At 42.5% G+C, this 23,263-nt stretch overlaps 1 protein-coding gene across 4 annotated transcripts in view; it reads right to left on the reverse strand.

Moving 5' to 3' along the window:
• Window positions 1-5,169: 5,169 nt before the first annotated feature.
• Window positions 5,170-23,263, reverse strand: part of SH2D4A (SH2 domain containing 4A) — a 60,175-nt gene continuing 42,081 nt past the window's right edge. For all 4 annotated transcript variants that reach the window (XM_049632477.1, XM_049632473.1, XM_049632476.1 and 1 more), the window contains 2 exons: window positions 8,671-8,891; window positions 5,170-8,183 (listed from right to left, as the gene is read on the reverse strand). In XM_049632477.1, coding sequence (XP_049488434.1) covers window positions 8,091-8,183; window positions 8,671-8,891 — 314 coding nt within the window. In that variant the 3' untranslated portion in view covers window positions 5,170-8,090. The remainder of the gene's footprint in view (window positions 8,184-8,670; window positions 8,892-23,263) is intronic.

Below are 23,263 nucleotides of genomic sequence, written 5' to 3' on the forward strand. Positions count from 1 at the left end.
GAACTCTGGTTTGAAAGACCCAGTCATGACATCTTCTAAAGGAAAGATACTGCCAAGGAAGCACTGAGTCTTGTGTTTAAGGTTCATTCCAACTCTCTACATCCTCCCTCTGTTCTTTTTTTTTTTTTAATTTTTTTTTAATGTTTATTTATTTTTGATACAGAGACAGAGCATGAATGGGGGAGGGTCAGAGAGAGGGAGACACAGAATCTGAAACAGGCTCCAGGCTCTGAGCTGTCAGCACAGAGCCCGACGCGGGGCTCGAACTCACGGACCACGAGATCATGACCTGAGCCGAAGTCGGCCGCTTAACTGACGTCGGCTGCTTAACCGACTGAGCCACCCAGGCGCCCCATCCTCCCTCTGTTCTTACGGTATAGAAGTCACTTGGTAACTGGCCCAGCCGTCTCTCTGGAGCTGGGGTCTCTGCTACAGACCTGGGTCTTCTCTGAGCCCTGGTGCCTTGTGAGAGCCTCTGAGCCTCTGCAGCCTTGTGAGAAGTGCTTGTTTGCTCCACCACCCACTCCCCATCCCAGCCAGTTGTTAACTATTCACCAGCACACCACTGCCTCCCAGTGACATACCTGTTCTCCTTGTGCTGGCGTCCGTCCAGCCGTCTACTTTGCAGCACCCCTTCTGTGTTCATAAATGTGGACAAACTGGCTTCTCTCCACACATCAACAATGAAAGAATCAGGCCTAGGAATTTGCAACAGGTGAACAGAACCTCACACAGCCCTGCTTTGAAGATTTTGTCACACTCAAGTAGACATCATACGCAGTTCTGAAATGTATGAAAATTGCTGCCCAGAACTTAATTTCAATAAACTTTGTTTCAGGGAAAAGCTAAGTTATCTAATCTTATCAGTGTTCAGTGTGGTAGTTAATACCAAGGCTTCCCCGGCCAGATTGCCTGGGCTCAAATTCTAGCTTTTTCACTTGCAACCTATATGATCTTAAGCCAGGCACTCGGCATCTCTGTACCCGTTTCCTTATTCAGGGCAGCGAATGCAGTCACATCTGCCATACACATGAGGCACATAGCAGGTATTCACATTCAGCTATTATTTGATACCAGTTCTGCATTCACAACTATTATGCTTCCCAGCACGTCCATAGCACCTCTTGGGCCAATATGGGTCACACAGTAGAGATCATGAACCCATCACATGTGCACCATTGTCCTTTTATTTCTGTTATTCTGAAAACAAGGTCCGTCTACCTGAAGAAGGATAACTAGGAATGTAAATTTTAATGGATAACTTCTTCCTTAAATTGCACACTCAGTAATTTGGAGTCAATGACCCCCTAGATATTTGGGAAACACAGGTGTTTGAGGTAGGGTGCATAGCCAGGCACCTTCTGTACAGAATGCCACTCTTCTAAGGTAGTACCATTTTCCAGGTGCAGAAGTGGTAATGAACTCGCTCAGAGGCCCAGACTGAAAGTGGCTGGCTTGTCAGGCTCACACATCATTGCCCCATCCTACCACCAGCTCCGGAAGGCTTGAAGGTCAGGAGACGAGGGTAGACAAGGGAGTTTGGGCTTGGGACAAGTCCAGACTCTGTCATCTTGTGCCTCAGTTTCCCACTGTTTCCCTACTCTTCAGCCCACCTGAAAAATCCCCTGTGACCGAAAACAACACAGTGATCCAGAAACATGGATTGTGCCGGGCTGCTTCCCTCCAGCTGCTGTGAAACTCCATGACAGTCAGGCTCTGCAGTCTTGGAAGCAGACCTCCAGCAGGATCCCAGGGCCATGCACTTCAAGGCTGCCTTGAATGGGAGGGGAGAGCAAGTGGGAATACCGGCCTTTTGAAAAAGATTTGACATTGTTTCTGAGAATTGCTGATCAGAGATAATGCCCTTGGGCGGTCCCTTAAAGGTGGGTGTGTTTTACTCCCAACACCCATCAAGTAACTGGCAGCTTTGTGTGATCCATATTCTGATTAGCTTTATATTTGAATTCAAACCTGTTTCTCCTGGCAGGACTCTGTGCTTTGCTGTTGCTGCCAAAACCTATGGGGACTGTGCCAGCTGGTCGGGGGCTTTGGGTGGTGGTTTTTTCAATACACAGAGAATGTTCTCTCAGCAGAGGTGCCTTTCAAAATGTGTGATGCTGATCCTCTGAACATGCCCTCTGGAGTGGGCAACTCCAAGGCCCCTTGGCTGTGTCTGCCTTTGCTCTTCCAAGGGAGGGTGCAGGTCACAGCCTGGGAAGAGAAGCAGGCCCTGCCTCTGGGCTGTCTCTGCTGGTCAGCCAGTCACCCAGAGGCTCAGAGAGGGCCAGGCCACCTTCAACGACCTCTGCCCAAGACTCATCAAATGTCCTTTGGTGGCTGGCTTTGCAGACAGCCTGTCTGCCACAGGCAGTACCCAGGTGGGACACTTGGTGAACTGGCCTTACTCTTCATCAACCTGAGTCAGGACGTCAGCTTGAATTGAGGTGAGCACAGTACTGGAGGTGATTCCCTCCACCCCAGTTAATCCCACAGTCTCCAACCCCACCCCAGTCTGCTACCAGACCAGTACCCTCCAACCCCAGAGTTTAAAGAATTTCAACAGTAATCACCTGGCCTGCTAGGATGTTAAACCCCATTTGAAACGGTTAAGAAAAATAAAAATTTAAAAATAAAAATGGACAGCAAACAGCAAAACCCTCAAGTTAAATTCAAAGAAAGGCTGAAGGAAAAAAATGTTTTTAACTATGTGTTCTTTCTTCTAGTCATTAGTCTCGAACAGAGCCATGTAAAAATCACACCTAGAGTGTGTGAGGCTGTCAGGAATAGCAGTGGTGTGTTTAGGAAGCATTTTCTAGAGCTCCGCCATACCACCAAGAACACCTCCAGGAGATAAGGTGCTTGCCATGAGGTTTGGTTGTTGAGGCACAGTGTGGAGGAGGGTTACCAGGATCTTGACTCAGCGGGTAGGAAGATTTCATGAAGGGAAAATAAAAGCTGATGTAGACTGACAACGGTGGCAGGGGCTTGTCCCCTCCCTGCAAGTGGGTTTTAGCAGTGGCTAAACCTATCTGGTTGACCTATTTGGGAAACAAAGCAGAGTTAATCCCAAAGGGATATGGGTTTGTAGTAAGTGTTCTGATCAAAAAGGCAGGCAAATACTTGGGGATTGGTGACCAGGAATTCCAGAACTGAATCAATTTGTCAACCATCAATTTTGGGTAAAGACTGATACCTTGGGGATTGTCAAAGTTCGACAGTAAGAGAATGCCGTCTCTATGCCATTTCTAGTCTAGACTAAGGTAGAAATCTCTCTGTAAGCCATTTCAACTGGCTAATACATTGTGTGGCTCATATCTCCTACTCTAAAAGTTTCCCTTTCCCCCCAAAAAATTCATCCCAGAAACTGTAGCAAATGGGTCATTACTAACACAGCCCATTGGTTATATAAGCCGAGGTGCTAACAGAGGAGCATGGAGTGCAGGGATCCTGGCTTTGTTGGACCCGTAATTCACATGGAATAACTACCATTTGCAGAGAATGGTATAAATGCCAAGCACTTTACATATTTCTTCTTTAAGCTTCAGAACCCAGTGGGTGACTGAGAGCTGAAGCTCAGAGATGCTTAGTATTTTTTTTTTTTCTTTTAAGATTCCACTCAGCTGGTTAATGATACAACCAGGATCCTGACCCTGACTTTACTAACTCCAAACCAAATAGTGTATTGTTACCACACAATTAAAAAAAGCACTTTTGTCGTGTAAACCTCCTGAGAGTTTTCAGTCTGGGGCAGCAGGAGGAAGTGTAAGGATCCAGCACAGGGACAGAAGGAAGCACAGCAAGTGCACTGGAAATAGAACGATAGAGTCCACAGTGGAGGCAGGAAGAACAGAACTGACACACTGCAGAATATTTAGTCTGTGGTGGGGAAGGAAAAGACATGAGGAGCTCTCCGGAAATAGAAAAGGAGGGAGAGATGAAAATGATGAGGATGAGATTACAAAAATGGAAGGCAGAGGGCAGAAAGGGAAGGGAAGGCATAAGGCAAACAGATGTGTTCTTTAAAGATGTAATTGTAGAAACTTACCTTCTAAAAAAAAAAAAAAAGACCTGTGGGATGCAGTCTGAAAGTATCACATTCTTAGCAAAAACGAAAGCAGAGGTCCGGGGAGACATATCCACACGTCCCCTGTAAGTCATTTTTGTGTGTGTGCATCACATGGCAGGCGTCCCAAGGTATCTGTGTGCTCACATGTGCCTATAACACGTATTTGAGAAAGTTGGCTCACAGAGACAGTTGTCTTTATGGAAAGGAGCAACTGTAAAACTTCAGGCCATGAACTTCTTTTTTAAATCTACAAGCAGATTTTGTGCCACATGAGCACCTGCCATTCTTTTACTTCAAAGGTTGGTTAATTCCAGAGTGTAGCTCAGAGGGGCAATTTTTGATATAAATGCATCTAAGATATTTTAAGTGACCTGTCCATGCCTCGTTTTCACTTTTTCTCCCCTTTCCTGATCCTTTTTCTTCTTAACTCTTTTTCCTCTTCCTGGTCTAAGGTTTGGACCCACTAACATTTCTTGGCATTGCTGAGCTCCGCTGGGGATGCTGAAGGACAAAGTAACTTCCTTGTGCATCCTCCCATAGCAGGGTAGGGTAGGAGACCAGAACCCAGGGCCTTACAGGTGATCTGATGGGGGGGCGGTTAATGATTGTGAGGGTCTGGCAGTAGAGGGATGGCAGCCAGAGAGTCTGGAATGACTGGAAGAGGAGATTCTAGAATCTCATTGAGGGAGTTGAGAAAGAAGAATCGACATGGGCAGTGAGAGGCATTTGTGCACAGTCCCAAAGTGATAGGCAGACTGGAGTGCCCGAGGCTGGAACCTGGACAGTAACAGGAGAGGAACATCCTCGACCAAGAAACCTTAGGCAGGTTAAGGGGGCTGGGCTTGTTGAGGCAGAAGGAAGGGACCAGGACCAGGGTATGGACTTCCTTGCTTTAGGTCATAACTAGGGTCAGACACAGGGAGACTGTGTCTAATAGCTGAGCTGAGAATTCAGGCCCCCCGACCCCCATTTAGTGTTAATCACTTTCTGAATTCTTTACCATTCTCTCTCCCTAAGAATTTCAAGTACTACTCCTGGCCATCACGTCCATTGTTTGATGATGTGATCATTGTTTGTGTCAGTTTATTCCTCTGAATATTAATAACCACAGGATAAAATAGTATATAACTCAGATCTGCTCCCCCTTGTACTATGTTAATTCAGTCAGGTCATTTGCTGTTTCCCCAGTTGGATGTTATTTAGTGTCCTTATATCTGGGTATGACTGTACTTATTTCCTCCAAAATAATTCTAGGCAGAGGATGATGCTGGAATCATATGTCTTCATAATTATTAGTGACTATAGGGTACTTTTCTATTTATTTCAAAACCTTAAGATGAATGAAAACTGAATGAAATTAATAAAAATTAATAAAAATCAGCTAGTAAAAGCACCTTCTTTTAATTAAAATAGAACTACCATATGACCCAGTAATTCCACTTCTGGGTGTTTATTCAAAGAAAGCAAAAATACTAATTCAAAAAGATACATCACCCCTATGTTCATTGCAGCATTATTTACAGTAGACAAGAAGCAACCTAGGTGTCCACTGACAGATGAATGGATAAAAAGATGTGATACACACACACACACACACTGGAATGACTCAATCATAAAAAAGGGATCATGCCATTTGTGACATGGATGGACCTTGAGGGTGTTATGCTAAGTGAAATAAGTCAGAGATAGACAAATATCCTATGGTTTCATTTACACGTCGAATCTAAAAAACATACGAAACCAAGCCAAACTCACAGATAGAGAATAGATTTGTGGTTGCCAGAGGGAAGGAGGGTTGGGAGGTGGGCAAAATGGGTGAAGGGGGGGTCAAGAGGTATAGACTTTCAGTTATAAAATAAATAAGTCATGGGGATGTACAGTATGGTGACTAGAGTTGATAATACTATAGTGCATATTTGAAAGTTGCTAAGAAAGTAGATCTTAAAAAAGTTATCACAAGAAAAAAACTTTTTAACTTTGTAAGGTGATGGATGATAACTATACTTATAATGGTGATCATTTCACAGTGTATACAAATGTCAAATCATTATGTTATACACCTGAAACTAATTTAATGTTAATGTCAAGTACGCTGCAATTTTTTAAAATGTGCTTTTGTATTAGAAGTGAAAGCTGACATTCAGAGAGCTAATGGTGGGAAGATATGGAGACAGAATAGAAGTTTGTGACTTCCTGTCCTGTGCCATCTTTGCAATTCTATAAGGTCACAGCTGTTGAGTCACAGGAATGAAAGCCAAAGACAGGTTCTCTTAGACAAATGTCTCACTGACAGTTGTCTCTCAGACTGTACAAACACATGCGACATTTCAAGTAACACTTTACAATGATCTGTGTTTAAAAACTTTCTCATAAAAACACACGTGTGCACTCATACACACTCACACACACACGTCCCCCACACTCTGTCGTTACATTTCATACAACCGACTGCCTCATGGACTAACTGCTGCAGCCCCTGCTGCTTCTGGAGGAATGCAGATACAGGGACTAGGCCTGAAGTGCAAGGAAGGCTCCATCTCCCCAGGAGAAGAACCTGTGGCTCAGAGCATAGGAGCATCCTTGGTCACTGCCCAGAGGCCAGCACCCCTGCTGGGCCGGAGGCTGGGGTGAGGATGCAGTGGGGCACAAGACTCCTGGCTGCGGGAATCTGCATCCCACTTGGGAGGTTACTCTTCATCTTCCTTTTTCCTTCATTATCAGGGAGGAGACTGTAGAGCAACATATGGTATGTGATGTGTGTCACGTTCCACAATTACATGAACTTCTGTGTTCCTTTCCCAGGGCTGCTCTAACAAATTACCATAAACTCAAAGGCTTAGGGCAATAGAAATTTATTCTCTTAGAGTTCTGGAGTCTAGAAGTCTGAAACCAAGGTGTCAGCAGAGCCACATTCCCTTCCAAGGCTCCAGGGAAGGCATGTTCCATACTGCTGTCCTAGCTGCTGGGGGTTGCCAGCACCCCCTGCCATTCCCTGGCTGCGGCTGCATCTCTCCAGCCTCTGCCTCTGTTGTCCCATGGCTGCCTCACCTCTCCGTGTCTGTTTCCAAATCCCTTCTCTCCTGCTAAGGATGCCAGTCATTGGACTGAAGGCCCACCCGAATCCAGTATGAACCATCTTAACTTGATCACATCTGCAAACACCCTGTTCCCAGATAAGGTCACATTCACAGGTACCAGGGCTTAGGACTTCAACATATCTTTTTGGGGACACCGTTCAACCCACAAGTAGTACTCACACAGCTCACTATTCTGTTCTGGTCTACCCCTACCGGTAAGCACCTCATGCCTCATCCTGCGTGACGTGCTCCTGGATGGAGCCAGGGTAGACTGGGCAAGCACCGTCCTGCTCATGGAAACACACTCGCAGATGTCTGCTCATGTCTCTACGGTCCGTGGTATTTCTTTACATGTTAAGCCTCTCCTACATTTTTAAACTCCTCATTCAATTTACATTCCCAACTTTTGTTCTTCTGTGTCTCTTACATCCTGGCTCCAGCATGCGTGATAAATGAAGTGTGTTTGCGGGGTCATTTCAGCCATGAGTAAAGGCTTTTTTTGCCAGCTCCCCAAAGCCAACATGGAACTTAATGTAAACACAAACCTGAGACATTTCAAAATGACGCAGAGAGGGGTCATGAAATACTTCACATGAGCTACTAGTTTTTGAAGTAATGCCTTAATTCCTAAAAGGTTTTGATTCCTTCTTTGTTCATTTTATATACATCATTAAGGTTGTATCCTTCATGTTAGGTAGTTGCTGAAATTGGGAATCATCTCTCTTTACTTTCAGAGTGAATATCCTGCAGAGGCAATTTTCTTTTAACATTAAACTCCAGCATTTGTGCAGAAGAGAGATTTCCGTGGGGCTTTAAGGATACTTCCAGTTGATCAGCATTGGCTCTGCTGCAGGGTGACTTTGGCTTCACATACAAATGTCTATTTCAGCGATGTCTGTCCAGAGGAAAGCCCAGCTGGAGGTTACAGGATGACACGATGGAGACTGTCACTCAAAGAGCTCCAGGTAGTCGGGTGGCTCATCCTGCTGACCACAGGGGTACAGAAGGAGCTCTCTCCCCAGGGAAGTTATAGGTTCCTCCTGTGAATCAGAAGGCATAGGTCAGGCTGGGCTGTGGGGGGGCAGGTTGTTAAGAGAGCATAAATAATAACATCATGTCCTTTCTGCCTCCTCAGGGTATATAACTTCTTGCTTGCCCTTAGCTTTATTGGTTTATGATAATCTTAAAAGAGATTTTTCTCATCTGCAAATTGCAGATTTTCTCATCTGCAAATTTCCCTCCCAGGCTTGAGTTCTAAGTAAGAGTGGTCTCAGATGTGGTCAGTGTGTACACATATTTTTAGAATCTTCTACATTCTCTGCCCCGGTGGGTTCTCCCTGAATATTTGAGGAAGAACTAGGTTCAATGATAAAGGAAATGCAATTAAGAATCCTGATTATCTGGAAGAATTATCAAAGACTAATCCCATTACTTGTCTCAATCTTTTTTCTTGTAATTGCCTTTCATTGCCTGGGCTGCTGCAGGACAACAATTCACAGAGCAAATTTAGTCTGCACATGGTTTCACCTTGTGATATTCCACCAGCTCCGCCAGGGTGGCATGCTGGAGCCGGTCCACACCCAGGAAGCTGTAGGAGTCCGTAGAGGCATCTATGAGGAAATGTTTGCAGCCATCCTCAGACAGATAGGACAGGGCATAGCCTTTGATCCTTTCACTGACTCGGATCAGAAAACTGCCTGGCACACATGTGCTCAGAAGTTCATTTGCTCTCTTTAATGTAAGAATTCCTGTGGGAAAGAAAAGCAGGTATTTCAGCCAAATCATTTCCAAAACTTTCTTCAGTTAAATATAGCTGTGTGGATAAAGTTTCATAAAAAGTAACAGCAACTGTAAGTCCATTTTGGTTCTTAAGAATACAGTGCAGTATCATTCATCTTCTGGTATTTGGTAACTGGGCCAGCCAGGTAGGTTACATAAGCAAATGGATAATATAAATGAGGGTGTGCACGTTTACCCTTCAGAGTATGTTTCCACCAATGCACCCAGTTATCACACCACAGCTGTTAGGTAGCTTCTGTGTCTGGCATCCTAGAAGCATTAGATCTGGAAGGGGACTGGAAGTTGCCTTCCTCAGTTTATTGACGAGGACTCTATGGCCTGGAGAGTGATCCAACATGGTCTTAAACAGTGCTTCTCAACCAGCACAATGTCTAGAAGTGTATGATCGACATCTTTGGTTGTCATGGGCAGGGAGTTGCACCTGGCAGCCAGTGCAGAGAGGCCAGGGACGCTGCTAAACATCCTACAGTGAATAGTACAGCTTCACACTGTAAAGAATTATCCAGCCCAAAATATCAACAGTGCCAAGCTGAGGACCCTGGTCTAGGAGTCAGCAAGTCAGTGACAGAAGAACCAGGATGGATCCAAGTCTTCAAGTGCTTTCTACAATAGCTACTCCTAAATCATGCTTCAGTGGCATTTAAAGGAATACAAGTATTTACTTATAAACATATATATACACCTATATATATGTATGTATGTTTATATATGTATATACATATGCTTCTATATTTATGTCTCCATATGTTTGTCCTAACATATATTCAAAACAATAAAACTCTTCATATATATTAAGTTTTATATGTATATATAGTTTAGATGCCTCATGAATTCACACTAATTAAGACCAGTCTTTCCCCCAACCAGTCCAAACTCATGAGGTTTGACTCATGTTCCCAATTTCCCTTCTTATTCCCATTGTAATTCATCAGATGAATCACTAACATTGCAAAACATATAGAAGGTATGCAAACACATCTTGGAGAGATGGTAACGTCGTTCACTTATTCAGCAAGTTCGGATTTGGGAGGACGAGCGTTATTCTCCCCCTGTTCCCTTTCACCACTGCAGAGAAAAGCTCTTTCTCCTCCTGTTCCACAGTTAGCTCCGTATTGATACTCTGTATCTTATTATTAGGGGAAAAAAACCCAAAAACCTCCTGGTGAAAGGGCAATGGATGGATCATTACAGTCCTTTAGTCTTATTATTAATAAAGTTAACTGAGAATTGAACCCTAATTATCCAGAACAAAACATTAAATAAAACCATTTCTATTTTACTTTAATAAAAGGGGGATTGAAAAATCACCTGTTTTCAGGGCACCTGGGTGGCTCAGTCAGTTAAGCGTCCAACTTTGGCTCAGGTCAAGATCTCACCATTTGTGAGTTCGAGCCCTGTATTGGGCTCTGTGCTGACAGCTCAGAGCCTGGAGCCTGCTTCGGCTTCTGTGTCTCCCTCTCTCTCTGCCCCTACCCAACTCATGTTCTGTCTCTGTCTTTTTCTCTCAAAAATAAACATTAAAAAAAATTTTTTTTAAATCATCTGTTCTCTCCCAGCCAAGACGAACCACTTAGCCCTTCTCCTGCCTTCTCTTCTCCCATGCACCATTCAGGAGGCCCCAGGGCCTGCACCTTGAAGTCAGAGCGTTCAACCCCTGTGAGGCTCAACCCCAGTGAAACGCCACGATAAGAACTGGGGATGTTGAAAGGCTTGGCAGATTCCCCCACTCATAGATAGGAAGCATCTCTGAAACAGAAGAAGAGTCACAACCTCTCTCCTCAGGCCTCCAGCTCTACTGCGATGATGCCCAGCAGGGTTACCAAAGCCTGTGCTTTACCTCCATTACATCCAGTTACCTTTCTGCCCTATCCTTGACAAGACTGGGCCAACACAATCTGTGGCACCACTGATACTGGTAAGCCTCTTGGATTAGCTGCTAAACTGTCCACTGTAGGTGCTCAAATGATACCCATATTAAGTTCTAACAGATATGGACCTGCTGCTACTGTTGGTCTGTTGTACCTTTCTAGACACACCTCATCCTATTGATAGATTCCAGAGGACAACCATAAGCTGAAACAAGGCAACAGGTAACCAGCCTGCCCTGAGACTAAACATGACTGAGGTCTCAAGACTCTGTGTTTGATTGTTATGGAACCAGGGAGATTTTTCACTGACACTGAAAACTCCCCTTCAGAGGTGAGGGGCTAACAAACCACTAGTGAAAGAGAAGCAGCATTCTGGAAAAAAGATTTCTCTCTTCTTGCAGACTTACTGACAGGCTAACTCTGAAATTGCAAGTTACTTCAACAGATGGGGTAGATGTTATAATTTATAACATCAGCATGTTATCCAGATGGATTTAGATTCCTAAAATGAAAGCTACTCTGGAAAATTATAACTGAACCTGGGTTAAGGTAGGTTAAACTCCTCCTAAAATCAGGTCATGCAGTAGCTGTAAATCAAACTCCCCCAAACGTCTCAAACTGTAATTATTACCCATTACATGCAGATCTTGGCACTGTGTAATCTCCAGAGACACTGGAACACAATAAAATGCTTTTGAGGCGAATCACAAGTCATAATGGAGACTTGAACACAATGGTACTGACAACAGGTTCAGAAGTTAAGTGTTATGGAGAGGATGCTTTGTTCTTTTTGCTTTAAAACAGGATTATCATTTCTGAGGAGCACATTCTTTTGGCTCCTCTGATGATACTGGTCCAAATATAATCTGCTGTTCCATCGAGGGCAGTGGGCACATCCAGGGATGCCTGGCTATGATCGCTACCAAGCAGTGAGCTTTGTCTGCTTGCAAAGAGAGTTCTTGAACACAAAGCCAAAATCCAGCATCAGATATTAATCACCGTGGATTCGGGCAATCTCCTTACAGTACTGATCATTCCCTGATTTACCCCTGTGCGTGACTCTAAGAATTCTAGAGCAGCGGTCTTCGTCCAAGCCCCCTAAAGGCAGTGTCACCTCCAAGCAAGTTCCCTCTGACCAGCTCTCTTCACACATATTACAAAAACCAAGCCTATGTGAGTTCATAGGAGGATTTCTGTGCTAGTGAAGAGGGGAAAATAAAAGCTTTCTTTTACTTCCTCAATTTTTGAAATGAATCAGATCTTCACCCTCCCATGCTCTGTTTTAAGCTGAATCCAGGCAGGGTGTGGCAGGACTACTCCAGTCCAAAAAGAAGCAGATGTCACTGCATAAGGTCTAACTAGATGGCTTCTGGCTTTTAAAGACCCTGGCGCAGAACTGGCTAAAACCCCTGAGGGCCTGAATACCCAGCATGGAGGTTCACAACAGAAGGAGTTGAGAGGGAGCCGAGAGAAACGTCCCACTACTTTCTGTGTGTGATGCCAGGGCACTCTCTAGAAAAGTGCTATTCAACAGAATTTTCTGTGGTGATAGACATGTCTGGGCTGGCCATGTGGAGGCCACTAACCATATGTGGCTACTGAGCACCTGAAAGGTGACCAGTGTGACTGAGAGCCTCAAACTTTCATTTTATTTAAAAAATTTTTATTTTTATTTATTTTTTTTATTTTTTGAGAGAAAGCGTGTGCACAAGCAGGGAAGAGATAAAGGGTGAGAGAGGGAGAGAATCCCAAGCAGGCTCCACTCCCAGCCCAGAGCCCCACACAGGGCTTGATCCCATGACCACTAGATCATGACCTAAGCCCAAATCAAGAGTCAGACATCCAACCAATGGAGCCACCCAGGAGCCCCAACTTCTAATGTTAATTTTAATTAATTTTGGTATAAAGAGTCACATATAGTTAGTGGCTACCATATTGGGCAGCACAACTCTAAACCCCACTGGGATGAAGGCAGACCTCCATGACAGGCCCAGGAAGACTATTTTTTGCAGAAAGGGTGAACAGATCTTAAGAAACTTGAAATAACTCAGAAATTCTAGCATGGCCCTAGTTGAAAATCAAGTGACAGCAACTACCTCACAGAAGAAGGGCAGTTCTCTGGGATGCCCTTCTCCACAGCTTCCTCCTGGAAAATGCCTACTCATCCTCCAAGATTCAACTCAATAGCATGAAAATAGCATGAAGCTTTCTGACTTCTCCCTGAGCAGTAAGTCAATGTTCCTCTACACCTGCTGAGCACCTGGTTCCCACCTCCACCCGAGACTCACCTGGTCTATCCAGGGTCTCCTGGTTCCCCCTCCATCCTGGCAGGTGCTATCCACAGCTCTGTCAGTGTACTCACAGCACATTCTACTCTGTGTCTCCCTGCCCCACCTCCTTGTGATCTCATGGAGGGCAACTGATTTATTTTCACACTCTCAGCACCTGCCACTTAGAAGATGCCCAGAAAAGAACTAATGAGTAATTTTGTCTTATAATCAAGCCAGAAACTTTCTTCTCTAGGACACTTCTATGCAGCTACTGCCCCTATTGTTATTGGTAGAGAATTGTTATCGGTAGAGACAAGGGATGCCCTCATGTTTCTCTGAAGGACTGCTAACTTTGTTTATATGTGTACATCTGTATGCCCTACTTCCAGAACCTGGAAAATATGTGTTTCAAAATCAGATGAAAGGTAACCAAATACCTATAACATGTAGAGTTCTTAATGTCTGCCTGGCACTACTCAAAGTGTGCATTATTTCATTTAATCCTCAAAGCGGCCTGACAAACAGGTACTGTTCCTACTCTCAAATCACAGATGAGAAAATCTGCATCAGAGAGAGCATCATAATGTGTTTAAGGTCACTGAGGTAGGCCAGGAGAAGCGCTGGTCTTGAACCCAGGCAGTCTCACCCCAGAGTCCAGGCTCTCATCCACTCAACCTGAATACTACCCCTGTGCTAGTGTTTCACACTGCTCAACGAGCTTCTATTTACTATTTACTATTTAATTCTCAAACAATTCGAAATAAACAGAACTGGTATTATTATCATCACCACACAGATGGGAAAACTGAAGGAGAGAAGATATGTGCCCAAGGTTATAGGATTAGTTAGTGATGGTTTCAGGTCTCTTGTCTCTTATTCAAGTATTTTGTTTTTTAACCCCACAGGCTCATGAAGTTTTCCTGAAATTGGCTGAAAGTAAACTACAGTATTTACTTCACACATTTCTCACCCGGGCAACATAAAGAAGATGAATTTTTCAGTGATTACTCAAGTACAGTTGCCTGGATGTAGGAGCAACACATCGGTAACCTCTGCAACCTCCCCTAGGCTCAGGATTCCCATTGCGGAGCACAGAGGGTTTCAGCTTTCTCCTTGAGCAGCATCAGGTCTGCTGAGAGCTGCCTGCAGGCTGCTGCCCTTCCAGAGCTCTGCCAGGAGGCCCTCACTCCTTCTTCTGTCATCTGTCCCACACTCTCTGCCTCTTGGGCTGCCCAGAAAACCCTGAAAGGAAGGGATGGCACTAAGACAACTTACATGAAGGAACACATCTCTGCTGTTAAGGTGACATCAAAGTCCCACACTGCAAAGTGCCAAGGTTAGGGGTGAGTAAAAGAAAAACTGAGTTTTAGAAGAACTCATTTCCAAGTAGCAACCCTGCCAGACGCAAAGGGCACATGCTATCCATAGGAGGTCTTAAACTTGGTCGAGAGCTCTATATTTCCCCCCTTCAGCTCCCTTCCACCTTATGCTTTCTTTAACCCCTTCAGTATTTACAGGAAGTATTTGTGGAGAGGCCCTGGGATCTGCCCTAGATTCTCTATATGGAGGGGAGATGTATGGTGATGTCGAGCTCTCACCCTTGGGGTCTCAGGCACCTTAGGGGTGAGGAAAAATAGAGCTCTTAAAATATTATTCATGTTTCCTTAATAATTCAAGAATAAAAATCACATAATTTGTTCTTTCATCATTACCTTAATGATTAACACTTATTAACTAGGGCTTACTATGTGTCACATTCAGCTCTAAATATTCACATATATTAACTCATTGAATTGTTAGAATGATCCTATTAAGCAGATGATATCACTGTCTGCATTACACAGAGGAGAGACAGAAGATCGGAAGTCACGTGACTTGCCTAAGGCCACACAGCTGGTTGATGGGGCTGGGATTTGACCCCTAAGATGTTCTCTTAACCACTACAACTGCGGCCTCCTTTCCCAGAATAAAGAGTATCCAAATTTTATAAAGAAACCACATGACAACAAAGAAAATTCTGACAACAAAACCATAGGTTAAAAATACTTCTCAAAAGGGGCACCTGGGTGGCTCAGTCAGTTGAGCATCTGACTTTGGCTCAGGTCATGATCTCATGGTTCATGAGTTCGAGTCCCTCATCAGGCACGTTGCTGTCAGCCCACTTCAGATCCTCTGTCCCCCTCTCTCTGCCCCTCTCCCACTCGTGCTCTTTCTCAAAAATAAACATTAAAAAAAATTCTCTAAATACCAGGATCCCCCTTTCAATAAAAAATCTGAAGTCAAACCCCCAAAGCAGGTCACTCTCTTTTGCCGCAGCCTCCCCCACCACCCTACCCCCCCACCCCCGCCACTCCACCCTTCCCTTGCCTGCTTGGTCCCTCTTGGTCCCTCCAAGAGCACAGTGTGAAATAACTCTGGAGCCTGGGCATCAGTAATGGGAAGCTTGGGGTCCCAGGCATATACAGGCCATGACTCCCAGTGGCTGGCAGCATTAGGATGAGGATAGGTGCATCATTTGCAAAACTCAAGTAAGCAAGGTCTTTGGGGTTAATGGACTATTCTGAACATTAATGGAAATACATACTAATGTTTTTGCAACCGGTTTGCTACACTGGGTAATTTATGAGAAAAGTCAGGGTCTTGGGAAAAAACAAAAACACAACCCACAATGATGCGTAGTATTTGCTGCCGAAAAGCTAGCTCTTCTCAAGTCTGAATAAATGTATGTAGCTTTAGCCTCTTTATGTTTCGTCTTCAGTTAGCTTGGAAATCTGAATCCTAGGCAGTCAGACAGGAGAACTATGGAGAATAATTCAAAGTGTTTTGATGCCATTAATGTAGATGAAGGCTTCATGCTAAAATGTAGGTGAATTCCCAGGGCTCCTTGCTAAGGCCATGCTGGTCCCTCTCAAGGGTAGGACAGTGGCTGGCAGGGAAGGGGCCTGCACTAGTCCTTCCCTGCCACACTCACACAGGGACATATTCTCGCTGCTGCCCACAGCCTACCCACCCTACGCAGTGTATGAATCATATATGTAAATGAGGCAGTGCTTAGTAAAGGAAGAAACTTGAAAATCTCTTTGTAAGAGGGGGGCAAATTTTGCTGGCTGCACAGTTAAGAAATAGCCACTCCTCGGCAAAATAGTCAAAGGACAGATTATCACTTATGAGTGCCAATTCACATGTTCATTAAAATTTTAGCCTGAAGGAAATCTTGGGCAGTCTCTGAGACTCCGTCCACACAATCTCTCCTGTTGTACGCACTTGGTCCTTAAGGCCTGTGTGGCAGGGGCTGCAGGCCAGCACACTGCCAAAGGACAGGGACACGGGACTCCACTTGGACAGTTGGCTCTAGGGAACTTAAGTCCCAGACAGCAACCGCCTCCTCAGAAATGGATAGGACTTGCTTTCCAAGGAGAATGAAAATTTGGAGGATGTGTCAGAAATGGAAGCAATCAAAATAGCTGCAGCGTGAACTATATTGAAATCCCACAGATGTTAAAGGGATTTGCTTTTTAAGTAGCTTAAAATATAAAATATTGGGACTGAATCATTTAGAGGCAGGTTCAGCTATAAACCATGAAAGCAAAAGACATCCACAAGAAACAAATCAGGATGGAAATACTTCATCAACAGTCTAATTATGTTCATATTTGAATAAGGAATGTTCATTACATTTCAGCAGAATAATGATCAACTCTTGATGCTTAAAGCAAATATATGAATCCTCTAACAACAGAAGCAATTAGAAAATTCCTAAATCAGAAATTTGTTTATACACTTATTGCTAGCTTTTCCCCACCTTCCTATTCCCAGTCCCTGATGAATTCTAAGCTCCTGAACACTGTCATGTATTAACAGGAGACAGGAAATGCTAATGGAGGGAATGAAGATAGGAGTCTATGGGTTTCTGAACAGACTTTCAAACTTCAGTTTCATTTATTTGTTGGCCCTTTGCTCTAAGAAGTGTAAAAAAGCATGTTAGTGAGTACAGATAATTATATATCTACACACTTTGGATACTCCTATTCATGAACCAGAATAAGTAAAATGACTTTGAAGGATGTTAAATTTAGCCAGGAGGACTCTCCAACACTAATCACGAACTATACGAACTTTCTAGACAAAACATGTGTTTTAAAGACTGCTAATAGCATTGTGACCAACCAGATGCAAGAAAAAAATGAATAAAAATAAGGACTGTATTTGAGGGTCAAGATAGTCCAACACAATGAAAGGAGGGTGGCAAAGAGAGAAGAAAATAATCCTTTTTAAGGAAACAAAACCAAACAGACTTAACTACAGTATACAGGAGATTTAAATTTAGAAAACAGAAGATACGGCTTTAGCAATTCCAGGACTCACTCCCATCTCTCTGCACCTTCCCTCCCAACATCGTGCTCAACCTAAACTGGCAATGTTCTGCTCAACTTTTCCTAACAACTTTATTCCCTGTTTTGGGGGTGGTTGTTCTTTTGTCCTTCCAAATTCCTGTTGCCTTCTGGGGTGACCTCCTAGGTTCTGGGATTTTTAAGGACAAGCCCTAAATAAATACTTGTCAAAACAGCATAGGACAGTTTTTGCAGTAATAAAGATCTATTTTATTGAAGTGCTACTTATTCTTCATATATGATGCTGTTATGACAGTATTTTGTGGCAAGATTAGGATTCTAAAGAAGAGAAAAGCAGAGAGAACAGGAAGGGTGAATTTACTCTCCAGCTGTTCAGTTCTGGTAAGCCATAACAACAGAAACACTACGCGCCAGGCACTGTTCTAAGCACGTTACATATATTAGCTGATGAACTTTTTTCTTAATGTTTATTCATTTATTTTGAGAGAGAGAGAGAGAGTGAATGCCGGAGAGGGCAGAGACCATGGATCATGACCTGAGCCAAAATCAAGAGTTAGACACTTAACCAACTGAGTCATTCTGGTGCCCCTGATGTACTTTAAAAACAAAACAAAACAAAACGAAAAAACAAAAACCTTACTCTATAGTGTAGATATCATTATCCCCATTTTACAGAGGAGACGAACATACCCAGATCTAGGGGATCTGGTCTTGGAGTCTTGTGCCAAGCCTGTACTATACAGTCGACCCTCAAACAACACAGGGTTGAACTGTATGGTCCACTTATATGTGGGTGTTTTTCAAATAAAAATAGTACTGTATGCATTTTCTCTTCCTTATGATTTTCTTAATAATGTTTTCTCTAGTTTACTTCATTATAAGAATACAGGCATAATACATATAACATACAAAATAACTGTAATGTTATCAGTAAGGCTTCTGGTCAACAGTAGGATATTAGTAGTTAAGTTTCTGGGAAGTCAAAATTTAACTGTGCAGGAAGTTGGCACCCCACCCCCTGCATTGTTCAAGGATCAGTTGTACCCCCTTTCCATGCTAAGAGCCAAGAAAACTCTGTGCTTCTTGGGCTGTACATTGAAAAAAACATTTTTTTTTCTCACATTTATTTATTTTTGAGAGAGAGAGAGTGTGAGCAGGGGAAGGGGCAGAGAGAGAAGGAGACACAGAATTGGAAGAAGGCTCCAGGCTCTGAGCTGTCAGCACAGAGCCCAACGCGGGGTTTTGAACCCACGAACTGTAAGATCATGACCTGAGCCAAAGTCAGATGCTTAACCAACTGGGTGCCCCACTGGGGTCTTCATTTTTAAAAGTCAGTTTGAGATATAATTTATATACAATAAAAATTTTCCAATTTTAAGTGTACAAATGATTGATTTTGACAAATGTATACAATTGGGTAACTACTACCACAATAATAATATAGATTGTATTTCTATTACCCCAAACCCTTGTGCCCTTGGGGCATTTTATTAAACATTTGAATGTTACATATCTGCCTCTTAAAATTCTCCCTGGGATTGAGCAAAATAGTGTCTGGACAAGAACATGCTTTTTCCTTATTCTCAGAGGTGGGGATGGGGCATACTTATGCTGGGTGAAAGTTCCATGACACTTTACATCACCACTGACTGTAAGATTTAGTGAATTAATCCATTTATTGGAGAAACAAATCTCTGTGGTATTACTGTTCACTTATTTAAATTCCAAGTTATATAAAAAACATGACATGGATGTTCCCACTTGTGTTAGTGGTCAGATATGCTGTGACTTTGAAGTAAAATAGATCTGGCTCTAAATACTGCCACTAGTGTTAGAAGTCCAAAAAGAACTTCACATCTTAGTTCCTAGTTCTTATTCTATAAAATGGAAATAAAAGTTACCTCCTTCAAAGTGTTCAATGTAATGTTTGGCACATATTAGGTCCTCAAAAAATTGCAGCTCTAACAGAATCTTCTGACAAACAATTAGAAATAATAAGAGATTTCAACAGTATTAATGAATTTAAGATCAACATATAAAAACATAATTTCTTTACAGCATCAACAACCAATTATGTAATTTTTAAAAATCCCTTTAAAAACAGAAAAAAAATTTACATACCTAGAACTAAATCTAGTTTTCCTTTTTTTTTTTTTTTAAAGGTGCATGTCCTATATGGGGGATTTATTTAATGATTTAAAAGAAATATAAGAAGAAATTTACTATGTTCATGGATGGAAAAATACAATAATATAAAGATGGCAATTATATCTCCAAATTAATCTACAAATTCAATGAAATTCTATTAAAATTCCCAACAAGCATTTTAAAACTTGATGTGTTGCCCCTAAAAGCCATGTGAGCTATGTGGGGCCAAGAAAGACAATTTCAAAGGAATAGGAAGAGGGAGAACTTGTCCTAATAGATATAAAGACATAATATAAATATATAGTAATTCCCATAAACAGGATCTTGGTATACAACAGCAGGAGCATTACAAATCAGTGGAAAAAGGAAGACTATTTAATGAATGATACTGCGAGAACTGGCTACTCACATGTAGAATAAATTAGGTATCTATACCATATATCATATACAAAAATAAATTACAGGTGGATTATATATTATACAATAAGCAAAAACCATAAAGGAAAAATAGCTAAACTCAACCTCACTGAAATGAAAAACTTCTATGCCTCAAAATGTGCCAAAAATCTAAAATACGTAGTCTAGGAAAAGATATATGCAACCCATATAATTAATAAAGGTTTACTATCCAGAATATATAAAATCCTACAAATTAATATTAAAAACTCAACTGACTAGAAAAATAGTCAAAAGATTATAAGTAATTACAGAACCCCCCTATCCAGGAAGCAGGGAAGGCTCAGCCTCACTACAAATCAGTGCAAATTAAAATAAGGTGAGGGGCACCTGGGTGGCTTAGTTGGTTAAGTGCCCAACTTTGGCTTAGGTCATGATCTCATGGTCATGGGTTTGAGCCCTGTATCAGGCTCTGTGCTGACAGCTCAGAGCCTGGAGCCTGCTTCAGATTCTGTGTGTGTGTCTCTCTCTCTGCCCCTCCCCTGCTCATGCTCTGTCTCTTTGTCTCTCAAAAATAAATAAACGTTAAAAAATTTTTTTAATATAAAAAAAATAAAATAAGGTGATTCCACTTTGGACCCATAAGAATAAGGGAAAAGAAAAGTTTGGCAACACCAAGCATGGTAAGTATGTAGGAAAACAGAAACTCTTAAAGATTGCTAGTGGGAGTAGAGATTCATATAATCACTTTGGAGGGCATTTGGCAATATTCAATATAATTAAAGATTCATGTAACCTACCCTCCTAGCAATTCCACTTTTAGATATACACCCTGAAGAAATTATCACATATGTGTACAATGAGGTATGTCCAAAAGTATATACCCCACATCATTTTCTGTAATGGCAAAAAACAACAACAACAACAACAACAACAACAAAAAACACAACTATACCAAATATAGAAGGGATGAATGAATAATGATAGTGTGTATAATAACATAGAAATATAATTATTAAACACATATAAAGCATTGTATGCTTACACTTTATGTATTATAAGTAACATATATTATAATATACTACACAATAGGTAAAACAAATGAGCCAGTCTACATTTATAAAAAAGGAAAAATCCAGACAACATAATGTTGGGAGAAAACTCAAGTTGCAGAACAATGCCTATAACATGATACCATGTAAATGTTAAACACAAGATTGCATGTTTTGTAGAAGTATGTATACGTTTAATATATCTTAATATATTTTATAAAAATTCACACACATCTACATATATAATGAGAGTACAAAAATGAGAGAATAAAAATGAAAGGATAATTTCAAAAGAGTGGTTCACCCCCTGGGAGAGAGGTATACAGAATCAAAAAGGCAGTAAAAGAGGGTGCCTTAATTCTTTCAGACTTTCTTTCCTTTTTTTTTTTTTTAAGTTTATTTATTTATTTGAGACAGAGTGAGAGAGGTGGGGGAGGGGCAGACAGAGAGGAAGAGAGAGAATCCCAAGCAGGTTCCACACTGTTAGACATGGGGCTTGATCTCACGAACTGTGAGATCATGACCTGAGCCAAAATCAAGAGCCAGATGCTCAACTGACTGGGCCACCCAGGTCCCCCAGGTTTTATTTCTTATTAAGAAAAACAGAGGGACGCCTGGGTGGCTCAGTCGGTTGAGCGCCGACTTCGGCTCAGGTCACGATCTCGCGGTCCGTGAGTTCGAGCCCCACATCGGGCCCCTGTGCTGACAGCTCAGAGCCCGGAGCCTGTTTCAATTCTGTGTCTCCCTCTCTCTGACCCTCCCCCATTCATGCTCTGTCTCTCTCTGTCTCAAAAATAAATAAACGTTAAAAAAAATTAAAAAAAAAAAAAAAAAAGAAAAACAGATATGAAATAAATATGGTTTCTAACATTCACTGTACTGTATCCTGGAAAGTAGATATAACATTTGCTACAACGTTGGTCTTAGTCATAGCTTCCTTTGTACTTTTTGTTCAAAATAGTTTATAATCAATTTTTTTTTAAATAAGGAAAGGGAGAAAAATCCTCCATAATGTGGGTAGGCCTCATCCAGTCAGTTGAAGGCCTTAAAAGAACAAAGACTGACCTTGCCTGAGCAAGAAGGGATTCTGCCAGTGTTCAGCCTTTGGACTCGAGCTCAGTCTTCCCCGAGTCTCCGGCCTGCTGGCCTACCCAGCAGATTTGGGGCCCAGCAAGCCTCCACAGTCACGTGAGTCAGCTCCTCAAGAGGCTGGCCATAGAAGGATCTTCAGGAGAAACAATTGCAGAGGTCCTAAGAGAGGGGTAAGTGTGGTGTGTCAGGGATAGAAGGGAAACGTGTGGTGGAGAGCAGTGATCAAGGCAGGGCTCTTCGAAGAACATCATCTGAGACGGGGCCGGAGCAATAATCAGGGGTGTATCAAGCCAGCTTTGTGAGCCCCAGGGAGGAATTTGGGTTGTACTCTCATTGCAGTTTGATTATGTTGAAAACGGAGGACAGCAGAGGAAAGATGGAGACCAATTAGGAGGCTGATAAAGGAGGGCAGATGAGAGATCAAGATTAGTTATTCACGTGGTGACAAAGTCCAGAACTTTCTCCTACTGAAGGGGCTTAGCAGCAAGGCAAGATGCTCTGGGACATACACTGTAGTTTTCCCAGCAGTCCTCCTAAATGAGTGTGAGTATAAAATTTCCAAATTAACTAACATGAATTACCTTTGCAGAATATTAAAAAATTAGAAAAATGCCCACTACAAAATTCCTTCACAAGGCCCTCTGTCAAGACTGCTGGGGCTTCCTAGTATTCTTCATGATTCTGTGGTTGCACAGTGTAGTAAGGTGGCCTACAAATTTGCAGGGAGGTTCTTCCCAGGGAGTAGGTGGGAAAGCATCCTGGGAAGGAGCCAGTGTGTACATCAGCTCCCTGGTCTCCAGGATACTAGGAAGGAACATGGGAAGCAGCTAAGAGATGTCAGCAAGTCATTCCATCTGGGTCCTAACACCAAACTGAACCATGTAAAAGCTAGAAATGTGCTCTGGCTCTAAGGAAAACTAACAAAAAGTGTAAAAGAACTTGAGAATCTTCAATGGGTTCTCCCACAAGTCCCACATAACCAATGGGACCAAAAGTCCGGTAAAAGTTGAGAACTTGTGGTCTCTGAAAAAAGCTTGCTGAGAGAGAAGTGGGGAGACGGCATATCTAGATGTGCTTGAGATCATCAAAAGATGCTCATGAAGTAGAGTTCAGCACTGCATCTCAGGATCTCTCTTGTACTT

This window comes from Panthera uncia, chromosome B1 (genome assembly GCF_023721935.1).
Source record: "Panthera uncia isolate 11264 chromosome B1, Puncia_PCG_1.0, whole genome shotgun sequence".
Lineage (NCBI taxonomy): Eukaryota > Metazoa > Chordata > Mammalia > Carnivora > Felidae > Panthera > Panthera uncia.